We start from the raw sequence: 23,291 nt of genomic DNA on the forward strand, positions 1-23,291 counted from the left end.
AAAAGACGACTGAGGGGAAAATCTAATAACTATGTATTAATATATCAGGGGTCAGTACAGAGATCTCTCCCATCATCTATTTATCCCCAGGACTGTGACTGTGACGAGGTGACATCCTCTGCGTCTGGAGGAAAGAAGGTTTGTACACAAACATAGAAGAGGATTCTTTACGGTAAGAGCAGTGAGACTATGGAGCTCTCTGCCTGAGGAGGTGGTGATAGTGAGTTCACTAAAATAGGGGCCTGGATGTATTTCTGGAGTGTAATAATATAACAGGTTATAGCTACTAGATTTCTGGAGAGATCATTGATCCAGGGAGTTATTCTGATTGCCTGATTGGAGTCGGGAAGGAATTTTTTTCACCTAAAGTGAGGAAAATTGTCTTCTACCTCACAGGGTTTTGTTTTTTTTGCCTTCTTCTGGATCAACTTGCAGGATAACAGGCTGAACTGGATGGACAGATGTCTTTTTTCAGCCTTAGAAACTATGTTAAATGTTGTATGCGCCATTTTGTATGATTAGTTCAGAGTGAATCACCGAAACTTTGAATTCCTTTGGCAGCAGAATTTTTGTGAAAAATGTAACAAGTCTGATACTTTTAGAATCAATTCTTTCATCTCTATCCCAGACTGAGCGAAACACAAGGAAGGTTGGTAGTAAGTTACCTTAGTGCTTCCTTTAAATAAGACTCTGTATACTGATAGCAGATCTCAGAGATATTACATACATTGTGAGAGGCACTTTCATTTCTACAAATTAGCTTAATCATCATTGTCTTTATAAACTAAGACAGGAAGAACAGTCCCAAAGGAAGGGGTTTCCTCCATACAGTAATCAACAATCATACAAATAAAGCAAATCCAATCCACAGAATCCAAATCCGGCTAAAAAAGGGCAAAAATAAATCCCACAATGTACTCAGATGTATGGATTCCTTCCTCGATATGTCACATCCCAGTGAAGAATAGACTCCACATTTCCCACGGAGAGAAATATTCCAGGATCCTCATTCCTTTTATAGGTATCAGCCACTTATACCAATCATAACGATCTGCCTGATATGTGTAGGCATCTCTCATGATAGTAAAACATCTGTGACCTGTCAAGGCATGGACTCCACAAGACTACTGGAGGTGTCCTGTGGTATCTGGCACCAAGACGTTAGCAGCAGATCCTTTAAGTCCTGTAAGTAGTGATGAGTGAGCATGCTCGGCCAAGTACTGGTTCGGCTGGAGCATCGCTATGCTTGGCGCGTGGCGGTATTTGGCCGAATACCACGTGTGCTCGTCGCATTGCTCGAGTCTCCTCCCTGCACGTTTGGCGCCTCCTGAAGCATCCAATCAGCGTTCAGGTAAGTAATTCCCTCCAGTGTAATACCATTGCCATGTTAGCTATAAGCCTTACACTGGTTGGCTGGCCGGAACACGTGGTACTAGTTTATATAGGAGCCGACGTCCCACGCTCAGATCATTCAGCGTCAGGGAGAGCTGACAGTAGGCAGGGACATATAGCGGTTTGCTGAAATTACAACGATTGAACTAAAAAAAGGTCTTGAAAGACAAAACAGTCTGCTTCAGGACTAAAGTGTGTGTTTGACAGAAGTACAGCATATATTTTTATATATAAACAAGGGTTAAATTCAGCAGTATTAGGGACTGGCGACTGCAGGAAGGGACAGATAGTGCAGGGCTGGAAAATCACTGTGTTCAGTACCAAAAAGCTTTCAAAAGAAAGAAATATTACATATCAGTGAGATCTACAGTACACCATTAGAAAGCAGTATGTTTAGCAAAAATTCTAAAAAGGGGCTTATTCACTAGAGTGTGCCTGCTAGTGAGATATACACCGCTCCATCATAGAAATTAATTTTTCTGGGGAAATTAACCTAATTTGTGCCACATCTGTGTGCGCTCTCAATCCACAAACGTTATATACAGTATTCCAGCCTACAATCATTTCTATTTGGGACAAATTTCACTAGTTTGGGTGACTTCTGTGCGTAAATTTAGTCTGCAACTATATATACAGTTAGTCAACAGAGAATTATTTTTTATTTGTGACAATTTTCACTACTTTTGGTCACATCTGTGCATGAATTTAGGCCGCAACCATATATACAGTTATTCACCAGAGAATTATTTCTATTTGTGACAAGTTTCACTGGTTTTCGTCACATCTGTGCGTGAATTTAGGCCGCTATCACAGGGTCAAGAAGATGAGGGTGGTGAAAGTCAATTATTTGTTCACGAGGTGGATGAGGATGAGACATAGTTGTCAATCACTAAGGTTGTGCTTAGGTCAAGTCAGGAGGATGGGGATGAGGAAGTTGAAGAGGAGGTGGTGGACGATGAGGTCACTGACCCAACTTGGGAAGGTGAAAAGCCGAGCGAGGAAAGCAGTACAGACGGGGAGGGATCTGCAGCACCGCAACAAGCTGTAAGACGCAGTGGGGTGGCAAAAGGAAGAAGTCGGCCCACACCAAACAGGCCCGCAACCGTTACACCGAGCACCCACATGCGCAAGTCTCCCTTGCCAAGGTGTAGGTGTTCCGCAGCATGGCGCTTTTTTTCGGAAAGTGCAGACGATAAAAGAGTGGTAGTTTGCAACCTGTGCCGTACCAAAATGAGCCGGGGCGCGAACACCAGCAACCTCACCACCAGCATGATCCGCCACATGGCATCCAAGCATCCTAATCAGTGGGCCGAACGCCTGGGTCCACAATCTAGGTCTGCCGGCCACCCCACTGCCTCCTCTTCCCCTGTGTTACGCACTGCTTGCCAATCACCTGTCAAAGGCGCAGGTCCGAATGCCCCTTGCCCTGCACCTGGGCCTTTGAATGCACCATCAGCAAAAACATCCACTTCCCTGTCCCAGCAAAGCGTCCAATTGTCCTTACCCCAGGCATTTGAACGCAAGCGGAAATACCCAGCCACCCACCCACTGTCCATAGCTCTAAATGCGCAACTTTTAAATTTACTGGCCCTTGAATTGTTGCCATATAGGCTTGTGCAGACTGAGGCCTTCCGCAGCCTGATGTCGGCAGCCGTCCTTTGGTATGCGGTCCCCAGCCGCCACTATTTTTCACGGTGTGCCATGCCCGCCTTACACCATTATGTGTCCCAGAACATCACCCATGCCCTGACCAATGCAGTTACTGGGAAGGTCCACTTCACCATGGACACATGGACAAGTGCTGGAGGCCAGGGATGCTACATTTCACTGAACGCACACTGGGTGAATGTTGTGGAGGCCGGGAGTGAGTCGTACCCTGGGATGGCACAGGTGTTACCCACGCCCAGGATTGCGGGCCCTACGTCCATCAGGGTCTCCGCCAACAGCTATGTTACTGGCTCCAACCCCCACTTCTCTTCCTCTTTCTCCGCTACCTCCACCACTTCTACCTCCAGCAGTCAGCCATCGTCAGTAGCTGGAAGCAGTGTAGCACTGCTGTGGGGAAACGACAACAGGCCGTGCTGAAGCTGATCTGCCTAGGGGACAAACAGTACACCGCTGCAGAGCTGTGGCAGGGTATAAGGGACCAGACCGAGCTGTGGCTGTCGCCACTAAACCTACAACCAGGCATGGTTGTGTCGGACAATGGCCGTAACTTGGTGGCGGCTTTGGAGCTTGGCAACCTGATGCACGTGCCATGCCTAGAGCACGTATTAAACTTAGTGGTTCAGCGCTTTATTAAAACATACCCAAATTTGACAGAGCTACTAGTAAAGGTGCGCCGCGTGGGTGGCCATTTCCGCAATACGTTCACAGCTTCAGCCGCTCTGTCAACTCTGCAGCAGCGCTTGGGGCTTCCAGCTCACCGACTGTTGTGCGACGTGAACACGCGCTGGAACTCTACGTTCTACATGTTGTCCAGGCTTTGTGAGCAGCAGAGGGCAGTTGTGGAATACCAGCTGCAGCATGGTCGTCGCCTTTCGAGTCAACTTGCACTATTCACAAGCGAGGAGTGGGCATAGATATCTGACCTCTGTGAGGTGTTAAGAAACTTTGAGGAATCCACCCAGATAGTTAGTGGCGATAACGCTATAATCAGCGTAAGCATCCCACTTCTGTGTCTACTCAAACGATCGCTGCTCACAATTAAGGACAACGCTCTAAATGTGGCAGACGTGGAAATGGGGGAGGACTTTAGTGTGGGTGATAGCCAGACCACCCACATTTCGAATTAGACCATGAGGAGGAGGAGGGGCTGGAGAATGTTGCCTCTGCTACAGGGGGTACTACCGACGGAACTTTAATTCCACTGGTTTGACGTGGATGGGCACAAGGGGATGAGGAGGAGGATGAGGAGATGGAGAGTCATGCCTGTTGGTACTCTGGCACACATGGCTGACTGCATGTTAGGCTGCCTTTCCCGCGACCCTCGCGTTATATGCATTTTAGACAACACGGATTACTGGGTGTTCACCCTTCTTGACCCCCGCTACAAAGAGAACTTCTCATCTCTCATTCCTGCGGTGGAGAGGGCAAGTAAAATGGTGCAATACCAGAAGGTCCTTGTTGAGAAATTGCTCCAAACATTTACATCTGACAATGCTGGCGCCAGAGTCTGTACTTCCTTTGGCAAATGAGGAAAGGGAGACAAGGGGAACACACACCAGTTCCAACAAACGCTGCCCTGCCCTGCCCTGCCGCCAGCGTATTGTCTGAGCGTGTATTTAGTGCTGCTGGTGGCATTATAACAGATAAGCGTATCCGCTTGTCCACTGGCAATGCTGACAGGTTGACTCAGATAAAAATGAACAAGGCCTGGATTGCCACTGACTTCTCCACTCCACCAGAGGAACGCTGAGCTAATGAGGAACAAACACGCAATTTAAATGTATGCTTTACAATGTACTCAATCCACAAGATTCAGATGCACCCTTTTACCTCCAAAAAAGGGTATATGTTTAAATCTTGTTTTCTCATCCTCCTCCTGTTCCATACAGTATATATCCCTCAGTACAATGTTTTATAGGGTTTGCTCACCTTCAGGCCCTCACCTCCAATGTTTCATACGGTCTGCTCACCTGTAGGCCCTCACTACAATGTTTTATGGGGTTCGCTCACCTTCAAGCCCTCATCTCCAATGTTTAATACGGTCTGCTTACCTCTTGGCCCTCACTACAATGTTTTATGGGGTTCGCTCACCTTCAGGCCCTCACCTCCAATGTTTCATACGGTCTGCTCACCTGTTGGCCCTCACTACAATGGTTTATGGTGTTCGCTCACCTTCATGCCCTCACCTCCGATGTTTTATACGGTCTGCTCAACTGTAGGCCCTCACTACAATGTTTTATGGGGTTCGCTCACCTTCAGGCCCTCACCTCCAATAGTTTTCTAGGGTCAGCTCACCAGCAGGCCCTCACCCGTAATGTTTTAGAGGGTAACCAGCAGGCCCTTGCTCCTAATGTTTTTGAGGGTCACCAGCGGGCCATTAATTATAATTTTTAAAGGGTGTGTATGATTCCCTCCTTTATGTGTAATAAAGGGTGTATTGTAGTGCCGGTTCCTTGTAGATTTTTGGCAGCCCTTTCACTTAGTGCATAGGCTGTATGAGTGTAGGAGTCTCACTACCTGAACAATTGTACCACAATGTGAATGAGGCCCTCCTTTAGGTGAGATACAGATTGTATTGGAGTACTTCTTCCTTGTAATTTTTGGCAGCACTTACACTGTATATGCAATTGAATCTACAGGAAAGAAAGTTTCCTAACAATTGAAAAGGATTTTTTTTTTTTGTGGGGGTGGGGTTTTGGGTGTTTTTTTGTCAGTCTGTAAAAGTGGCGTACAACTTGGACAACATGGTTCCCAGCAGCGATATTGGTGTCCAAGATGCATCCAGACATGGTCCCCCTGCTGTTCCTGATCGATTTCAGAGGTGTTTCCATCACTTTCAGACCTTTTCCTATGGTCCAGGCATCCTTCCCTCATCCGAGCAGGGGGTGCCTGGTTGTCTCCCATTGACTTACATTATACTCGGGTGCTCGGCGGAGCGCACGAATATCGCGATGTGTTCGGACCGAACACTTTGGTGCTCGCTCATCACTACCTGTAAATTTTGAGGTGCGCCCTTCATGGATAGGACTTGTTTTTCCAGCACATACCACATACAGTATGCTCAATCAAATTGAGATTTGGAGGCCAAGTCAATACCTTTTATCATGTTCTTCAAACCATTCCTGTACATTATGCTGCTGAAAGAAACCACTGTCATTAGGGAAAGATGAAGGACGGTACCTCGCCCGCACCATGTTTAGGTAGGTGCTACTTGTCAAAGTCCCACCCACAGCAGAACATCACATACTGGTGCCATCTCTTCCCCATGTAAGTGACACATGCATCTGGCCATCCACTTAATGTTAAAAAAAAATTAAATCATCAGACAAGGTCACCATCTTCCATTTTATCATGGTCCTCTTTTTCCTCAACTTGACTTAGACCTGTGTGCTTGTTACTGTATATCCTTTTGTACTCTACAATAAAGTATTGAAATTTATATCTGGCGGTGCCATGGACCCTGCTCTCATATTGGAATATGGTGAATCTAGGTGGTACCCACCCTCAAGTTAGTACAGCCTTACTCTACTTGGTGTACATGATGCCTATTTGGAGATACCATCTAACCAAGTTTGGCCACCACAATGTGGCTCAATTGCTCTGATCCTTACGCTCGCTCATTTTTCCTGCTTCCAAGAAGTGATTGTTCACTTGCTGCCTAATATCTCCCACTTCTTGCTTCTATTTAGTTTATGGCAATTTCCTTGTAAACCTCGATGAGCAAGAAGGTTCATCTGAGTAATTGCCGAGAGAAGCATCAGATAAATACCGGTTGTCTGCATTCTGCTGATATTGCTGAGAGAGCAGCTATGGGAAATGAGATTTGTATAAGGAAGGACTACATACTGTGTGTATGAAATAGGAATCCGACCATAATGCCGTTTCCTAATGTCATAATAAAGTCGACTACATATTTTGGGGTTTACCCTGCTTGCTTCCAGGTTAAAGTATGTGCCCCCCCCCCCACCACCGCAGCTAGCTTTACATGCTAATTTCATGAAATTTCCCAGACTACGTGACCGTATGCTTCATTTTGTTTAGGGCATGTATTGAAACAGTTGGTTTCTGAAAAGGTTAGCATGATTGACGGAAAACTGGCAGTGCTAATCTAAAATTTGTGTAAAAAGAAAAAAAAAAGTATGGTGTGGTCATCACGATTAATTTTTTATGGCTGAAAAATCGAATCGAACATCATTTCAACTTTATAAAATTGCAGCCTATATTATATCCGGTCAGTTCCTCTTCTGCTGCACCATCACCTGGAGCCCTGAGGAGCAGCAGCAGCAGCAGTCAAGGCTGCTTGTATCTGGTGGGGTCAGTGTGTTGTATGTCCGCCCCCTCCCTCGCTCCTCTCCCCTCACACCCTCTTCCCACCCTCCCTCTCCCACCTGACGTCAGCCTGTCTCTGCTCTCAGTCTTCTTCAGATTCTGCAGGCTGCTGTGTACAGTAGCATACAGGACCATGGATACACTGATCCTGCTCTCCCTGTGCCTGCTCAGCTGGAGAGGTAAATGAATTACATTTGCGCTATATATATATATATGTACTGTATATATGACTATATATAAATTCATGCAATGCATTTTTTTATACATGCATATATGGTTATTGCCTCTGTATCCGCTGTGCATCACTGTGTTTACCTATGGTCGTGGAGGGATCCTTGACTTTGATAAAGGTGGGAAACTTTGGGACGAATATTACGGGACTGATAGACGAACATGCGCAAAACGGCGAATTTATGAATCTGGCTCAAAAGTGAAAAACATTGCTGTGATAGTGATGCATGTTAGCAGGGTGAGGTCTCTAGGCTGGGTACTGTCGTTTCTGTTATTCGAAATGCACCGAATTGTCGCAATACTCGCAGCATGCCAAAGATTGATGCCGTCGAAACAAAATAAAATGAACTGCGAAAAATTAAAAACAATAATACTCAAAAAAACGGATACTAAATGTAATTGTAAGAGTCAATAAGCAGGTTGTTATTTTATAATTTGCTACAATGTAACTAAAATTTCTAACAAAGTTGCCATCCTATGAAAATATGTCTGTGTGAATGGACGGCTCGCACCCCATGGGGGGGGGGGGGGGGGGGGAATCATAATGTGTAATGCCAGGCAGTGAAGAGATCACTTTATCAGTGTCATCATGAGCTTCCCGGTATAACAAGAGCTGCAAAGGCTTCTCCCTTCAAGGGAAAGTGCTCTAGCTATAAGCGATGTTGCCTCTGGTTGCTTCATGTATATTCTATCTGTATTGTTTGTTTAGAATTTGCGCTGTGAGTTTAATAGAGAGGCTTCCGTGGAAAATGTGGTGCAAAAAAAACAGACGTGAGCATTTGCCTTATTTAGTAAAAGCTTCAAAGGTCTCATTCTAAACAATTAAAGCTCCAGGGGTGAGCGAGTGCATGAATGTTATTACTGAGCACGGCTTGTTGAATGTCATGCAGGTCTGGAGAATAGTCTATGGGGTATGCAGTCTGCATTGCCCTCTCTGGGTGTGTATTGGATTTAGGATGGCCCCTAGAACTATTTTAGTGATGTTGGTGATGATGTACAGCCTGCCCCTCCTGCATTCTACTCCGTGGCCTTTCACAGCATGCACACTATGTAGATTGTCTGACATTGGCGTTTATTCATGCTGACCAGGAAACCCCCCAAATGGATCTCCCCATTCTTACAAAGGATAGCGCTGACCTCATAACCTTGCTGTCGTCAGACCATCCAAATTATCCTTCCCACCCATACTCTTACAAGTTTGCTGGACAATAGATGCTTGTGGAGCCTCCATAATGCACTTATTAACATGGCATGGCGTGCTTGCGGAGCCTCCATAATGCACTTATTAACATGGTATGTTTTACTATTCATTTACTGGCAGAGGAAATTACACATGAGAATCTCATTCCTCCGCACACAATGGAAGATGGAATTTCAGTTGACTTCATTTAATTCCTTGAGCCATTTTGGTAGGGTTGGTCCAAGTCAACAATATATTTCACGGTGCCCTGTATATTTTCTCTGACTAAGGGTACGGTCACAGGACTACAATTACAATCAGGTATCGTACTCTGCTGAGAATTCCTCATGATTTCACCCCGTGCACTGCAAAGGGTGAAACCCACAGTTGAAATCTGCTGCATAAATTGACATTTAGAATCCACTCCGCAGGTCACCGCCGTGAATGAGATTTCTCAACGTGTCATCCCTATTGCTGGTAGCGTGAAATGCTGTGGATTTGCTGTTTGCAAATATATGACAGCAAGTCTGCAAAGTCTCTGTTTGGTTTGGATGTACCTGTAATGCCCAGGGTCCATGCCGATATACTCGCCAATATACTCGCCTCTCCTGCAGTGCCGTGACCAGTTGCATCTCTCTACTCCTTTCCAGCGGGCATGGCCGCTGGAGTGGGTGCATTTCTGCCTTCTTCACTCTGTAGGTCTTTTTTGACCTCCTGCCTACTATTCTCTGCACCCGTAAGAAACACACGCTCTCCACGGCTCTTAAAGGTCCTGTGTGCGGCTTTCCTTGGGTTATTTAAGGTGCCTTCCCCTATGGGAAGGTGCCTGAGCAAAAAGGTCTTAGCTTGTCTAGTGCTGCGAAGGTGTGCAGTTGTGTTGTGCTGACCTCCCATGCCCAACCTCTGCTAGTTTGCTAGATTAATCCTGTGCTGCCTGCCCTGACTCCTACCTGACTTCTGTTTTTACCCTGTGCCACCTGCCCTGACTTTCTCCTAGTTTACCTGATTGAACGAGCCCTGCCTGCCTCAACCTTGGCTTTTCCTTTGACCTCTGTTTTGTCTGTCTGTCCCCTTTGTGTTTCTTGACCTGCCTGGGTCAGAGATTACATCAAGAGGTAGCAGCCTGTTGCTTCCCCTGCAGCGGACTCCAGATCCTTGTATAGGGGTAAAACAGTGAAGACCGGGGGGCACTTAGACAATGCCTATGGGAGTTTCCCTAAGTTGTTCACCACCCACATGCAAAAATTGGTAGAAACATGCATTCTTCCTTTAACCCCTTAGTGACCACCCATACGTGTTTTTACGGCGGTCACTAAGGGGCCTTAGGCACATGAGAGCCGGGGCCCTGCTCTAACAGCCCTGACCGGCAGAAGTGCCGATCTGGGCTGTTTAACCCTTTACATGCCGGGCGAAATGGCGCCCGCTGCATGTAAATTGGTGACAGAGGGAGCGGACTCCCTCTGTCTCCCATCAGCACCCCGAAAATGCGATCGCGGGGTGCTGATGTGTTGGGAAGCTTACCTTGCTTCCGATCAGGGCCCCGAGCCTGTCCTCAGTTATCTCCAGCAGGTTGTGCCTCTCTGGCGCAGCCTGCTGGTCAATCTTTGAATAGCATTGCTATTGAAATGTAATGCATTATAGAGATAATGCATTACATTTTAAAAGCAATCAAAATACTGTATATTATAGTCCCCTTGTGGGAATTTTAAGTAGTAAGAAAAAATAGAAAAAAATACACATTTATTAAATAAAAAATATGCTTTTTTTTCCATTGAAAATACGCTTTTCAATGAAAAAAATTGCAAAAAGAAAATATCCCCCATATGTTTGGTATTGCCACGTCCGTAACGACCCGGACTACATAAATATTACATAAATTATCCCCTATGGTGAACGCCGTAAAAAAAAAAAAAAAATGACAGAATTTCTAATTTATTCTTAGTTTCCACCGAAAAAAACGTAATAACAAGTGATCAAAAAGCGTCATTTACTCCAAAATGATACCAATGAAAAATACAAGTTGTCCCTCAAATATCTAGCCCTCACACAACTCCATAGAAAAAGAAAAAAAAAAGTTATGGGTCTTGTGAAGTGGCAATGCAAAATTATTTTTTGGGTTCATAAAAGGGGTTTTATTGGAAAAAAAAGTTGTAAAACTTAAAAAAATATATAATTATTTAGTATCACTGTAATTGTACTGACCCAGAGAATAAAGATATTATGTTATTTGTACCGAAAAATTAACGCCGTAAAATTTATAATGTAAAAACGCAGTGGCAGTATTTTATTTTTCCCCATCTCCCTCCCAGAAAGAGTTAATAAAAGTTAATCAGAAAGTTATGTGTACCCCAAAATGGTGCCATTAAAAACTACAACTTGTCCCGTAAAAAACAAGCCCTCATAAAGCTATATAGACGAAAAAATAAAAAAGTTATAGCTTGGTCATAAAGGCCCAAACAGGCTTGTCACTAAGGGGTTAATGTAGCTGGTGCCTTTAGCATAATTAAACCAGGGATGTGACTTGGGAGGTGCAAGGGGGAGCCCAGTGCTTGAGAGGGTCCTGGTGCTTGAGAGGGTCCTGGTGCTTGAGGGGCCCCAAAGAAAACATCAGTATTATTAAAGAGAATTTCTGGGACTTTGATATTGATAGCCTATCCTTAGCACAGACCAAGAATATGAGATTGTGTAGGGTTGACTCCTAGCACCCCCACCCCATTGACTGAAGATACTCTGTTTCCCACGAGAACCACATCCATTTCATGCTTACCAGACACAGCTTTGTAGTGGCCGTGCCTAATTTTGCAGCTCAGTCACATTTATTTGAATGGAACTGAGCTGTAATACCAGTCCCAACAGCTACCAAATGCAGAGAGCTGTGCCTGGTAAACCGTGAAAAGGATACAAGACTCATTGAAGAATCACAGTCCCTTCAGTCAGCTGATCAGTGCCCGGAGTCTGACCCCTACCCATCTGATATTGGTAGTCTATCCTCTACAGCTAGAATCTTTTCTAATATATTCCAGGCTGTTCCCCTTTACAAAGCAATCCATCAGAGGAGTTGTCTGGCAGTTCATCCTGCTGCCCTTATCTCTGCACTCCTGATATCTATAACACTACTCTAGAGGCCAATCATAAGGGCATTTATAAGGTAGTAGCGCTCCCAGAAATGCTTATTTCCAGTAACTACCTGTCACAGCCATGGTCATGGTCGTGACTCTTAAACCACATGCTGTTGCCTGCGGTTTGTATGTAGGTGTTCAACCACAGGTGAGGGCCGCTAGTGTGCTGCCTCACTTGTGGTTGCCGCGGGCAACAAGTTATGTTGTACTGTTGCAGCATAGCAGCCTGAGCTGTATCCTTGCAGCTTGCTGTAAGTGCATGCGGTTGCACTTGGCTTGTGTGTTTATGTATGCACTTTGTATGTCTGATGTGCACGAGGTCTTATGTTAGGTGTGCACTGTGACATTTCCCTTCACTGTAGCTGCCCGTGGCAACGTTTGGTTTATGTACATGTGGTGGCAGTGTCTCGGCCTTCTGGCTGACTCCCAGGACATGGTTGCCACCCATGTCGTGGCCTGCGGTAACAGCTGCAGTGTGTTGTACTTTTGGACACTTCCCCTTTACGTGGTTTCACTTCCCTGGTTAGTCTTGGAAGGGTTAATTCCCTCTCCTTGTGTGTCTGTGTGGGTGTGGCCACTTTGGGCTATAAAGTCTCTTTGCATATCGGCTGCTGGGGGGTTCTTCAGCCATGCTTTGCTGGAGACACTCTCCTGGTATTTCCATCTGCCAGTGGTCATACTGTCACGGCTGAGGATGGGGAAAACCCTCAGCCGTGGGATGCCAGAAGATGTTATGTGCTGCTTGGCCAGGACGACAGTATTAGGGAGCAGCATTTAACATCTTCTGGCATCGCACGGCTGAGGGTTTTCCCCATCCTCAGCCGTGACACTACCCTGTATAAAAGAGCCACCATTCACCCAATATACAAGCTTGTTCATTAGGTGAAAGCATCAGTGGTGTGAAAGCCTTAAAGTGCATCTGTCAGCAGTTTTGTCCCTATGACACTGGCTGACCTGTTACATGTGCACTTGGCAGCTGAAGCCATCTGTGTTGGTGCCATGTTCAAATGTGCCCGCATCGCTGAGAAACACGATGTTTTAATATATGCAAATGAGCCTCTAGGAGCAACAGGGGTGTTGCCATTACACCTAGAGGCTCACCTCACTTTGCAACTTCCATGCCCTCTCTACTTTAAATGACAGTGGCAGTTGCAGATAGAGCAGAGCCTCTAGGTGTAAGGGCAACCTCCCCCCCCCCTCCTCATTTGCATATAATAAAGGGGTTGTCCAGGTTCAGAGCTGAACCCGGACATACCCATAATTTCACCCAGGCAGCCCCTGATGTTAGCATCGGAGCATCTCATGCTCCGATGCGCTCCCTTGCCCTGTGCCACATCGCGCAGGGCAAGGGCTCTTTTGTTTACAATAACACACTGCCGGTTAGAAGCTTCCGCCCAGCAATGTGTTCAGTGACGTCACCGGCTCTGATGGGTGGGCTTTAGCACTGCCCTAGCTGTTTTACAGGCTAGGGCAGCACTAAAGCCTGCCATCAGTGCTGGTGACATCACCGGGCTTCCTGGCAGCCCCATGGAGAGCTCGGGACATCACCAGAACTTCCGAAAATACCTTTTACCTGCGTGATTTAGCACAGGACAAAAGAGAGCATCGGAGCATGAACTGCTCCGATGCTCAAGTCAGGGGGGCTGCCTGGATGAAAATGGAGGTATATCCGGGTTCAGCTCTGAACCCAGACAACCCCTTTAAAACTTTATTTTTCTCAGCAATGCGGGCACATATGAACATGGGACCAGCACAGATCCCTTCAGCTGCCAAGCGTTTCAGCTTAAATGAGTATTTACGAGCTCTGAGGAGAGTTACGATAGGATCGGTCAAGCTTCTCCTCTGATAGATTTCACTGAGAATGGGACAGAACAGCCTAGAATATACGTGTGATTTCTGGCTGCAGAGAAATTGTTCAACATTGTTAATGAAGATTTATTGGAACTTTTTTAAAATAAATACAATAATAAAAAAATCCATTGAAAGTTTCGATAGCCTTTAACTGACCTCAAATCTTGTCCCGTCACCACCATAAAAATCTAGCATTGGCTATGATGTGGTGTTGATTTCCGGGTCATGTAGGGCCAGAGCCATTCATTACTACGACCTCTTATGTGTCCATGTGCTATTTTAAAACTCCATTTGCTCAGAGCCTTGAAATCTCTAACACAGAATTTCCTTTCTATCCATAATTTTCTTCTGCGCTTTGAGTCTTGTAACATGACTTGTTTACAGGCTGTTGAGAGGTTCATCATCTATTCATCTTCTATCGACAAGATGTTTATCATCTCTGCTGTCTTAGATTTTTTTCGGAGCTCCTCTTTTAAGGATTTGGATGTGATTGTACTGGACCTTCTAATCCGCACATCATTGCTGTGTGCCAGAATATCAGTCATGCTTGCTAAGTATAGAGAGTTTATTTTGGCCTCCACATTTTTGAAGACATTTCGGCTGTGAATATGTGAAACTAACCATTTTACCACTTTAAGATGCTTAGTGAGGTGGTTGAGATGTCTCATGGAGAATAGAAGTCTGCACCCAGATTTGCAGAATCCCCGGCAATGTAAATTCCCAAATGTTTTGCTTATGTCTGGTATTGTCTATTTTAGTCATGTAATAAAGGCTTGTGCCATTCTACACTGATTGAGTAATTAGATCATGGATGATGTGGATCTCTGGATTTCCTCATTCAAGAGTCATCATCCCTAGGACAATAGGTTGGCAAGATTATTATTTTTTTTAACCAAGACATTACAAGTGACTTTATTCACTTACAAGACAATGTTGCTTACCACCAAACATCGTAGTTATAGAGCAAAGAACATAAAGTAGGGCTCTGCATTGCAATAAGATATCAGATTTTGGCAGCATATATTGCTGATGACATCACTGTACGTGATCCAAAAACATCATTGGAACTCAACCTGTTTCTTCTGTGCATCCAACTCTACTGTATATTTAAGAAAGGGGTTTCCAAGAACTGAAAACTAAATATGTGGATAGTTCCAATAGTTCATCAATATGAGATCAGGAGATCAGTGGAGCCTGGATTAACAACCCCCCCTCAACCCACGCAAATTGCCAATTTGGGTGCACACTGCAGCCTCCTAACAGCATATCAAGCACAGCCCAGTACATTGCATAGTAGCTGTGCTTGATATTCCACCTCAAGCCCATTCACGTGAAAGGTCAAGTGACCGATGAACGTGATGTCACTGGCTGAGGAAGAGACCCTCAGCGCACACTGGAACCAGCTGATCGGTGGGGGTTCTGGGAATTAGGCGTTCAACAATCTCAAATATGAGGTCCTGAGAATAGGTCATCAATATTTAAATCCCAGAAAACCCCTTTAATGACGCTCGTCCAAGAAGAAATTTTTCCCTGTTTATACTAATTTCACAAATAATGTAGAAGTCACATTACATTTGGTTCGGAAAGGTGTGAGTTTTAAATTACGTAACTTGATTGAACTTAGTTTGATATAGTTATGATATGTATGGTTCTGTCAATTTAGATGTACTGATATTACATGTACATCACCAAAAAGAGAAAGGTACCAGACCCAAACTTTATTGCGGAAATTTGGGTCTTGTACCTTTATCTTTTTGGTTACGTGGTTTGGTTGGGCTTACTTATTGGTTTATATAGTATTAGATGTAGATTCTTCATTTTTTTTACATACACCTCCTCAGAGACATAAGGCTGTTCTGAGGCGCTCTGGCATTTTGCTGTGAATAACTCCATGGAACAATTTATATCTAATAAAAAAAACAACAAAAAAACACAGACAGTATCTACTATACACGTCTGTGGGCAAATTATGATGGTGGTGGTATGAAAATATGAAAACCTAATATGGTCATGTGCATGAGGCCTTATGCTGCACTGTCGATTCACATGCCTTGCACTTTCCTTACAGCTTACTTACATTAGGATGGGACCCCAGCAGAGGTCACTATCTCCTACAAGATCAGGACACCCATCTCCTGCTGCTATTCTATCACCACAGGCTTTTCTATTTTTGTCACTTTCAAAGCAAACTAAATATTCAGGGCACACGTGGCTTAAACTTTGCAGGATTTCTGCTGTGAAAATCATCCACAACACAAAGGTTGAACTCTTTTGCAAATCTGTAAAATTTATGCACCGAAATCCATAGAAAAATCATCATGATTTAGTACAGATTTTGCCGCTGTGGATTTTGGACAGATACAGTGCAAGTTTCCCACTTCAGAATATTCGCTGTTGACTGTTCCCTAAAATAAAGTACTATAAATGCTAACTGGGGCCCTGTAGCAGATATTGTACTTTGCAAATTGTTTCCCACAATTTATAAAGGCAGTTGAACTGGTTTTCCTTTAAAAATTTAAAGGGTTTTCCAAGGGTAGAATATGGATGACCTGTCCTCATCGGTGAGGGTTTGACTCCTGGCATCCTCACCAATCAGCTGTTTGTAGAGGCCTCTTCCTCGGCCAGTGATGTCACGTTCGTCAGAGTCATTGCCTAGGAGCAGCTCGGTCCCATTCAAGTGAATGGGCTTGGGCTGCAATACCAAGCAAAGCCACGCACCCTGCACTCCCGCCGATTAGCTGTTTGGGTGTAGCTCTGTCACTGCGCCTGAACTACACAGTACCATCAATCTTGAAGTGGAGGGAGATCGTTACTACAGTGCTGCAGTACTACAGTGCTCAGTCCACTACACGGCTGGTGGGGCTATGTTGTTCCGGTGCCTTCTTCCCTAACATCTGATCGGGGGGGGGGGGTTATTTGACACCTGGCAATCAGCTAGTTATGGCCTTTCTTGAGGATAGGATATCATTCATAATAAATGATGGACAACTCCCTTTCAGCATAAATTACTGTTCAGGAAATCTTTCAAAAAGTTCCTCACAGACCTCTGTTCAGTAAGAACGAAAGAGTCAGTGGAAGGTTAGTTTCTTGGCACTTAGGCCCGGTTCACACTTCAGTGATTTGGTCAGTGTTTGGTCAGTGATTTCCATCAGTGATCGTAAGCCAAAACCAGGTGCGGGTCAAAAACACAAGTGCAGATCTTTCCATGATACCTTATCCCTGTTACACCTGTTTTGGGCTCACAACCACTGATGGAAACTACTGACCAAATCATTGAAGTATGAACTAGGCCTTAGAACCTCTGTCAAAGGTTTGTGGATTTTTCTCATGACTATTGTACTGGCAGCAAGACCCTGGTATAGTTGTTTTGTTATTTTACACCTTGGTGGGTGATTTCTTTAGCGGCTGTTAAAATTGTGGTTGAGTAGACCACACATCATGCTCATGGGAGGTTCATTAGATGCTGGTTTGGGGCGGAAGACTATGTGTATGTACTCTATTAATACTTTGTACACACGTTCTTCAACTATCAAAGAGTTGAACACTTGAGTGGTTACTGAGAGTAGAGCTTCTGGTAAGCCTCTTATACAAACATTTTTCCACCTGCTCCAATTTTCCTGACCTTCTAACATCAGTTAGATGTTAAAGAGATGTTGCCATTTAACAAGCATTGTCATTTGCATCACATCACTGTAGAATCATATCCGCCTGTGTCCACTCATGGCCAATTTGTTTTATGTCTGTTTTAATATCTGCAAGCATCTTTAGTCCTGTTCTCCTGTTGTGTCTGAACACGCACTGACACTTTCCCCATCAGAATCATCCTCTCTGAATGCAAGTTCTTCTGCCATTGCCATCTTAGACTTGTTTGCAAGTGGTGTAGACAGTGTCTTCCTCAGGAACTTCTCAAAGTCTGCTTGGTTCTTTTTTAATCTTGGAGTATCTGAGTAATCCCGGTGCTTGTTTTTTGATGCAGTCAATAGCTAAATTAGGTTCAATAGGTTGGTGATCTTCAGCATTTGGCAGACTCCACCAATTAATTATAGATTTCCTGTGGGAAATCCAGAAAAATTCAAGCAAATGTGTGGAAGTCAATACTAGTGGTTTAGACTTTTTTTTATTTATTCTTCACTAAAGAAATGGCATAGACCACTTAATGGTGGTTCCAAAAATTTGGTGCAGTGTTCCTACTCACTGTTGTCCAGTTGGGAGAGGGAAGATGTTATCATAGGACAGAGATTTCTGAAGGCTTATGGATTTGTATTTGATGATGTAAAGTTATTTTGTACCTTTAGCAGGCCAAGGGAGCTGGAATCAAGGTTCCATCTCAGAGGCCTAAAGGAGTTATGCCATGAACCTGACATGGATCCAGAGATCTCCACATTCATTACTTCAATTGTTCTGATAGATTTCAGGCTGGCAGTTCAGGTAATGTGTGCTTTCCTCTGCAGTTCTCCCTCTATCACAGTTCAGTGAGCATGTCCTTTCTGCTACAGATCTCCCTATCACAGCTCAGAGGGGCATGTCCTTTCTCCGGCAGCTCTCTCCCCGTAACTGTCACAGCTTCTTACTGTAGCTATGGCTGTTGACAGTTGAAGGATGGAATTGAGCATGTGTGACCACCATAGCAAGGTGGACAGAGAAATGAAAAGAACAATACATACAATACATTTTATTGAATTACTCAGTGGCTATACTACCACCTATCATATACTGATGACCTATCATGAGGATAGGTCTTAAGTATTAAAGTCTCGGAAAACCCCTTTAAGTTATATTTGGACAACACTGTTAGATATGTGGAGACTCTTGTGTATGCCTGGGGTATATCTCTTTTAAATGATGTACTCGTGCAGAGTCTCAGTGTATTTCTATGTGATGTAGCTTCACTCTGCTCTTCCTTATCACCTGCTTCCCATAGGGAGAGCAGTGTGAAGCTGTAAATCATAGAAATACACTGGAAATTCTTCACACAGCACTTACAGATAGTGTAGATAGACAATGTATGGATCTTCCGTCTGGGTCTCATACATAATTAGGGACATTCAGAGGAACAGGAAAGGACAAATGTGATGGGTTGGTGTCTGAGATCTTCTAGGAGAGATTTAAAAGCTGATCACGGAAGACAAACCTCTGGACTGGATGTCGGACTGGGTACACATGATGCAGGTCCCCATCATGAAAGGGTTCAATGGATGCAACTGAGCAGGTGTGAAACAAATGTCACTGATAGAATTTAGCTGATAAATTAGCATTATATGTCCAAAAATAGGCTGGAGTGATTCTTTAATTGTGTATGAGACCCATAGCAATAGCTCTTCCACTGGTGGTAGTGGACTACATTACACTTTCAGTTTTCTCCAGGATGCCCTTCAAAGAGGTTGTCTTTTTAGGGCTATTTGAGGTAACAATGGGATAGATGGACAAACTGGATAAATACTTTAAAAGCTAGCATTATAATGAATGATGAATACAATTTAATTTTGGGAAATATTAATAATGGCATCTAATGCTCTATAATCATCTAGTCCTCCGTAGTAAAAAAATATTAATTACAGCTGTAAAAGACACAGTAGATTTTACGTTACTTTAATAACTTCATTACTGATTTATGAAGAAGCTGTGCGTGAAAGCTGTAATTATGTCCTTCTTCTGCCTCAAGGAGGAAATAATTGGAGCCAGGTGTTTCTTATCTAGAACACTGCATTACAAGACTTCTATATACACTATAAACATCATCTGAAGTCGTCTCAGGGAAGTGGTTTCTGCTGGTTGTGGGAAAGGTTATAAGGCCAGCTTTAAATGTCTCGTACCCTGTAAGGGCGATCGTGTGAGATAATGGAGAGACAACTGGGTGTTATGGGTGAGCGATGGTAAAGTCTAGCTAGGAGCTCCTGGAAGATATGACATCACAAGTAGAGATGAGCAAATTCCTTAAAAATTCGATTCGACCGGTTCGGCGAATTTTCCAAAAAGATTTGATTCGATCTGAATTAATTTGCGGCGAATCACGTTAAAAAACATCTATTTCCTGGCTGCAGAGAGCCTCTATAGAACACTGTGCCTTGCAGTAACACACATAGGGAGTCTGCTGTGGTAGTGAAATAATACTGTGGGTCACTATGACATGCAGATGACAGGCGTCGCTCTTAGGATCACTGCACACTTCAATTATTTGGGCAGTCACGGGGCCAAAACTGACCAAATAACTCAAGTGTGAACTCAGCCTTACAGGTCGAAATTAGCGCCAGAAATAAAGAACCCTGCAGAGGCTCAAAATCCTACTGTTTGGCTCCCGACCACCCTGCTGACCTCTGGCCATGCTACCGACTTGCTGGCTCTGCCGCTGACTCACGCGCAAGCTGCCACCCTTTTCTTCTGATGATGATGAAGCCCCGTCATCACCTGGGTCCCAATTGCATTTGGCTACATTATCATCGAGTACTGTCTGCACATCACTGATGTCCTCGCAACACCAGCTCCCATGCCACTTTCCTCATCACTACTTGCCCGCCTACCGGAGGAAGCGGTGGATGTCTCCTCCAGATCTTGGCTGGGCAGTAGCTGCTGACTGTCCTCTAGTAGCTCGTCCTCGCTGTATAGTGGAGCTGAGCCCACAGCATATAATACTTCTCTGGCTGAGGGAACAGAAAAGGACAGAGGCAGATTGAAGGCAGGTGAGAGCACAGGGCCTGCTCCCGGGTCATGCCAACTAAGGGTTGTGTCTGACGTAACCACCGGCTGGGGGTCTCTGATGTCACTGGAGACTAAGTGGATGACCGAGTCAACCATTCAAGAAACGCTGGGTTGCTGGTCAAGACACGACTGCTAGCTGACACTAACATAAGTAAATAAAAAGGAAATTAATACACCCCAAAAAAGGCTGTAATTTTGTCACTTCACCACACAACGGCAAATAATACTTTTTTTGCCACTAATACACACCAAAAAAGGCTTTAGAACATATATACCTGCACTGCTGAACGGCAAATAAGCCTTTTTTCCCGACTTATACACAACAAAAAAGGCTTTAGAACATATAACTGCACCGTACAAGGACTAATAAGACATAGAAATATTTCCTAGTAATACACTCTGTTAATGGCTGTATCACACAGCATTTGCCCCCCAATAAAGAGAGCAGTTTTCTGGAATTACAGAGCAGTATAATGGCAATTTGGATCCCCAGTCAGTACAGCAAGGTGTAATAGTATTGTTCCTATTACTCAGGCTGTAACCTCCCCTATTGGACCTTGTTCTGCTTCAATACTGTGGAATTATTCCTCCCTATCCTTTCCCTATACTTCTAATGCTCTTTCCCTGAACTTCTATTCAGCAAAATAAAAGTTTTCAAGTCTTTCCTCGCACTGTCCCTAGCGCCTGCTAACGTCTCTCCCTGCACTAAGTACACTAGAATATGGCTGAATCCAAGATGGCTGAGGCTATTTTTAGGGCTGTGACATCACAGAGCTGGGTGGCTGCTGATTGGCTGCATGCATGGCATTGTGGGTGACCCCTTGTTCCCAGAGTTCTTTGCGCCATGTCCTAACATGTGCAGCAGCCATTTTAGGAAAAAATTTGATTCGTTATCATGAAAGTGTCTGAAAATTTGGATTCGGTGCAAATCGAATTTTTCCTAAAATTTGGATTGAATTCCACTTCGTCAACTTTGATTCGCTCATCTCTAATCACAAGGTCAAGTGAGGAGGCCATGTGAAAGTAAGGACACATGGTCAGGTTTCCTGATGCAGTTTTAAAAGACAAAAATAGTAACATAGTAAAATAGTACATAAGGCCGAAAAAAGACATTTGTCCATCCAGTTCGGCCTGTCATCCTGCAAGTTGATCCATATAGAAACATAGAATGTGTCGGCAGATAAGAACCATTTGGCCCATCTAGTCTTCCTAATATACTGAATACTAATACGGTATAGTGGATCGTAAAAGTATAATGTGCAGATACGGCTTTTTAAAATTTACCACTAATTTTGAAATCCAAAACTGCATCAAGAAACCTGACTGCGAGATCGCATCCTCAGTCTGTGAAGGGTGAAAAGTAGTGATTAGGAAAGTGCTATATTGGGGGCTGTGGGTCCATTTTAAGGCGTTATGTGCAGTCCCATGTGTGATTTTACCATGGTTTTGTTGTATGGGCAGTGGACATGGATTCTCAGGATGCTGAAGACTCTCCTAGAAGCCCATACATTCAAGTCAAAACCACGAGCTGACCATCATTTCAAACAGGGTTGTAGAAACCCCATTCCTTTGCACAGGAATCTCGGATGGATTAAGTGTGAAGCAGAAGGTGATCGACTGTAGATTCACTGAAACTGAAAGCTGTAGAGGAAGTACTGTTGAAAATAATGTAATAAAGACCAATACAATCACAGTTAAAGCTCTTGTACACTATAATATCATCATGTACAAAGCATCTAGAGCAATAATCAATGAAACAATACTATAGATTACATGTAAGCATCCCCCCATCCCTAACATATTATAGTCTCCTTTAGTCCAGGGGCTTTATATTGCTCAGCAGGTTGTTATATTTCATCATTAGGCCCGTACCGTCCATATATTTCGCTTTTACTTTAGTACACTGAATCGTAAATTTCTGAATTTTGTGTGGGTAAAGGATAGTTATATATGAGAAAATGTATCTCTGCTCTGTTCTCCGTTTTTACCATAAAATGTCCATGTAAAATACATAAAGGAGTTAAAAAATCAATTGAATCATTAGTGTCAGAAGGGTCGGAACATAAAAGCTATCGGCTATCTAAATAATGTATTTTGCAATCACTCAAGCTTCTTTAGATGTTATTTACTAACCTTGCTGAAAAATGCATATCTCCACTAAAACCTCAGCAACTCATCAGCCCCTCCATTACTCGGACCAAACGCTTGTAGATACTGTACATTTGCTGAAATCTTATTCTTTACTCCTCTGGCATGTGGTTTCCAAATGTCCATGGTAGTATGGTAAGGTAGCTATTCCATTTTCTAAGTACAAATCTAGAAATTGTAATTTCTTCAATTTAAAAACATGTTGGCATCACACGCAGCTTATGCATAGTTAGGGTCTTAATATAAACATATTTTACACATTGTCAAATGATATTCAAGAATGGAAGCTGGGAAAAAACGGACATGTTCAAGTCATCCACGGCAGTGGTAAGTGCAGTACCCCAGAGCAGCGGGTATCTGCATATGGTTTGTTTTTTAATGTTATGTAATGTAATGTCATTTATTTTTCCCCAGTATAGCAATGTATAGTTAGCACAGCCAAGGGTTAATCATCCCGGCTTTGTCTTGGCAGGAGGTTGGGTGGGGATCTAGGATCCGCCCCCAGCTCAGTTAGTGAGTTTTAGGAAGAGGGAAGCTGTTACCTTATGCTCCCTGTTCTCAGGCCCAAAAAAATCTACAGAGACTAATAGATCTCTGCAATATCTACAAAGACAAAGGAGAGGATTGGAGAACTTGGAATCTGCATGGCTAAGCATAGGAATCAGCAAGGTAATATG

The 23,291-nt window shown here is 43.9% G+C and overlaps 1 protein-coding gene across 1 annotated transcript in view; it reads left to right on the forward strand.

The window, feature by feature from the left end:
- Positions 1-7,427: 7,427 nt before the first annotated feature.
- The window catches only part of MCAM (melanoma cell adhesion molecule), an 87,801-nt gene continuing 71,937 nt past the window's right edge, over positions 7,428-23,291 (forward strand). Inside the window, exon 1 of the mRNA XM_044282350.1 lies at positions 7,428-7,568. Coding sequence (XP_044138285.1) covers positions 7,523-7,568 — 46 coding nt within the window. The 5' untranslated portion in view covers positions 7,428-7,522. The remainder of the gene's footprint in view (positions 7,569-23,291) is intronic.

The sequence above is a fragment of the Bufo gargarizans genome, chromosome 2, assembly GCF_014858855.1.
Source record: "Bufo gargarizans isolate SCDJY-AF-19 chromosome 2, ASM1485885v1, whole genome shotgun sequence".
In the NCBI taxonomy this organism is placed as follows: domain Eukaryota; kingdom Metazoa; phylum Chordata; class Amphibia; order Anura; family Bufonidae; genus Bufo; species Bufo gargarizans.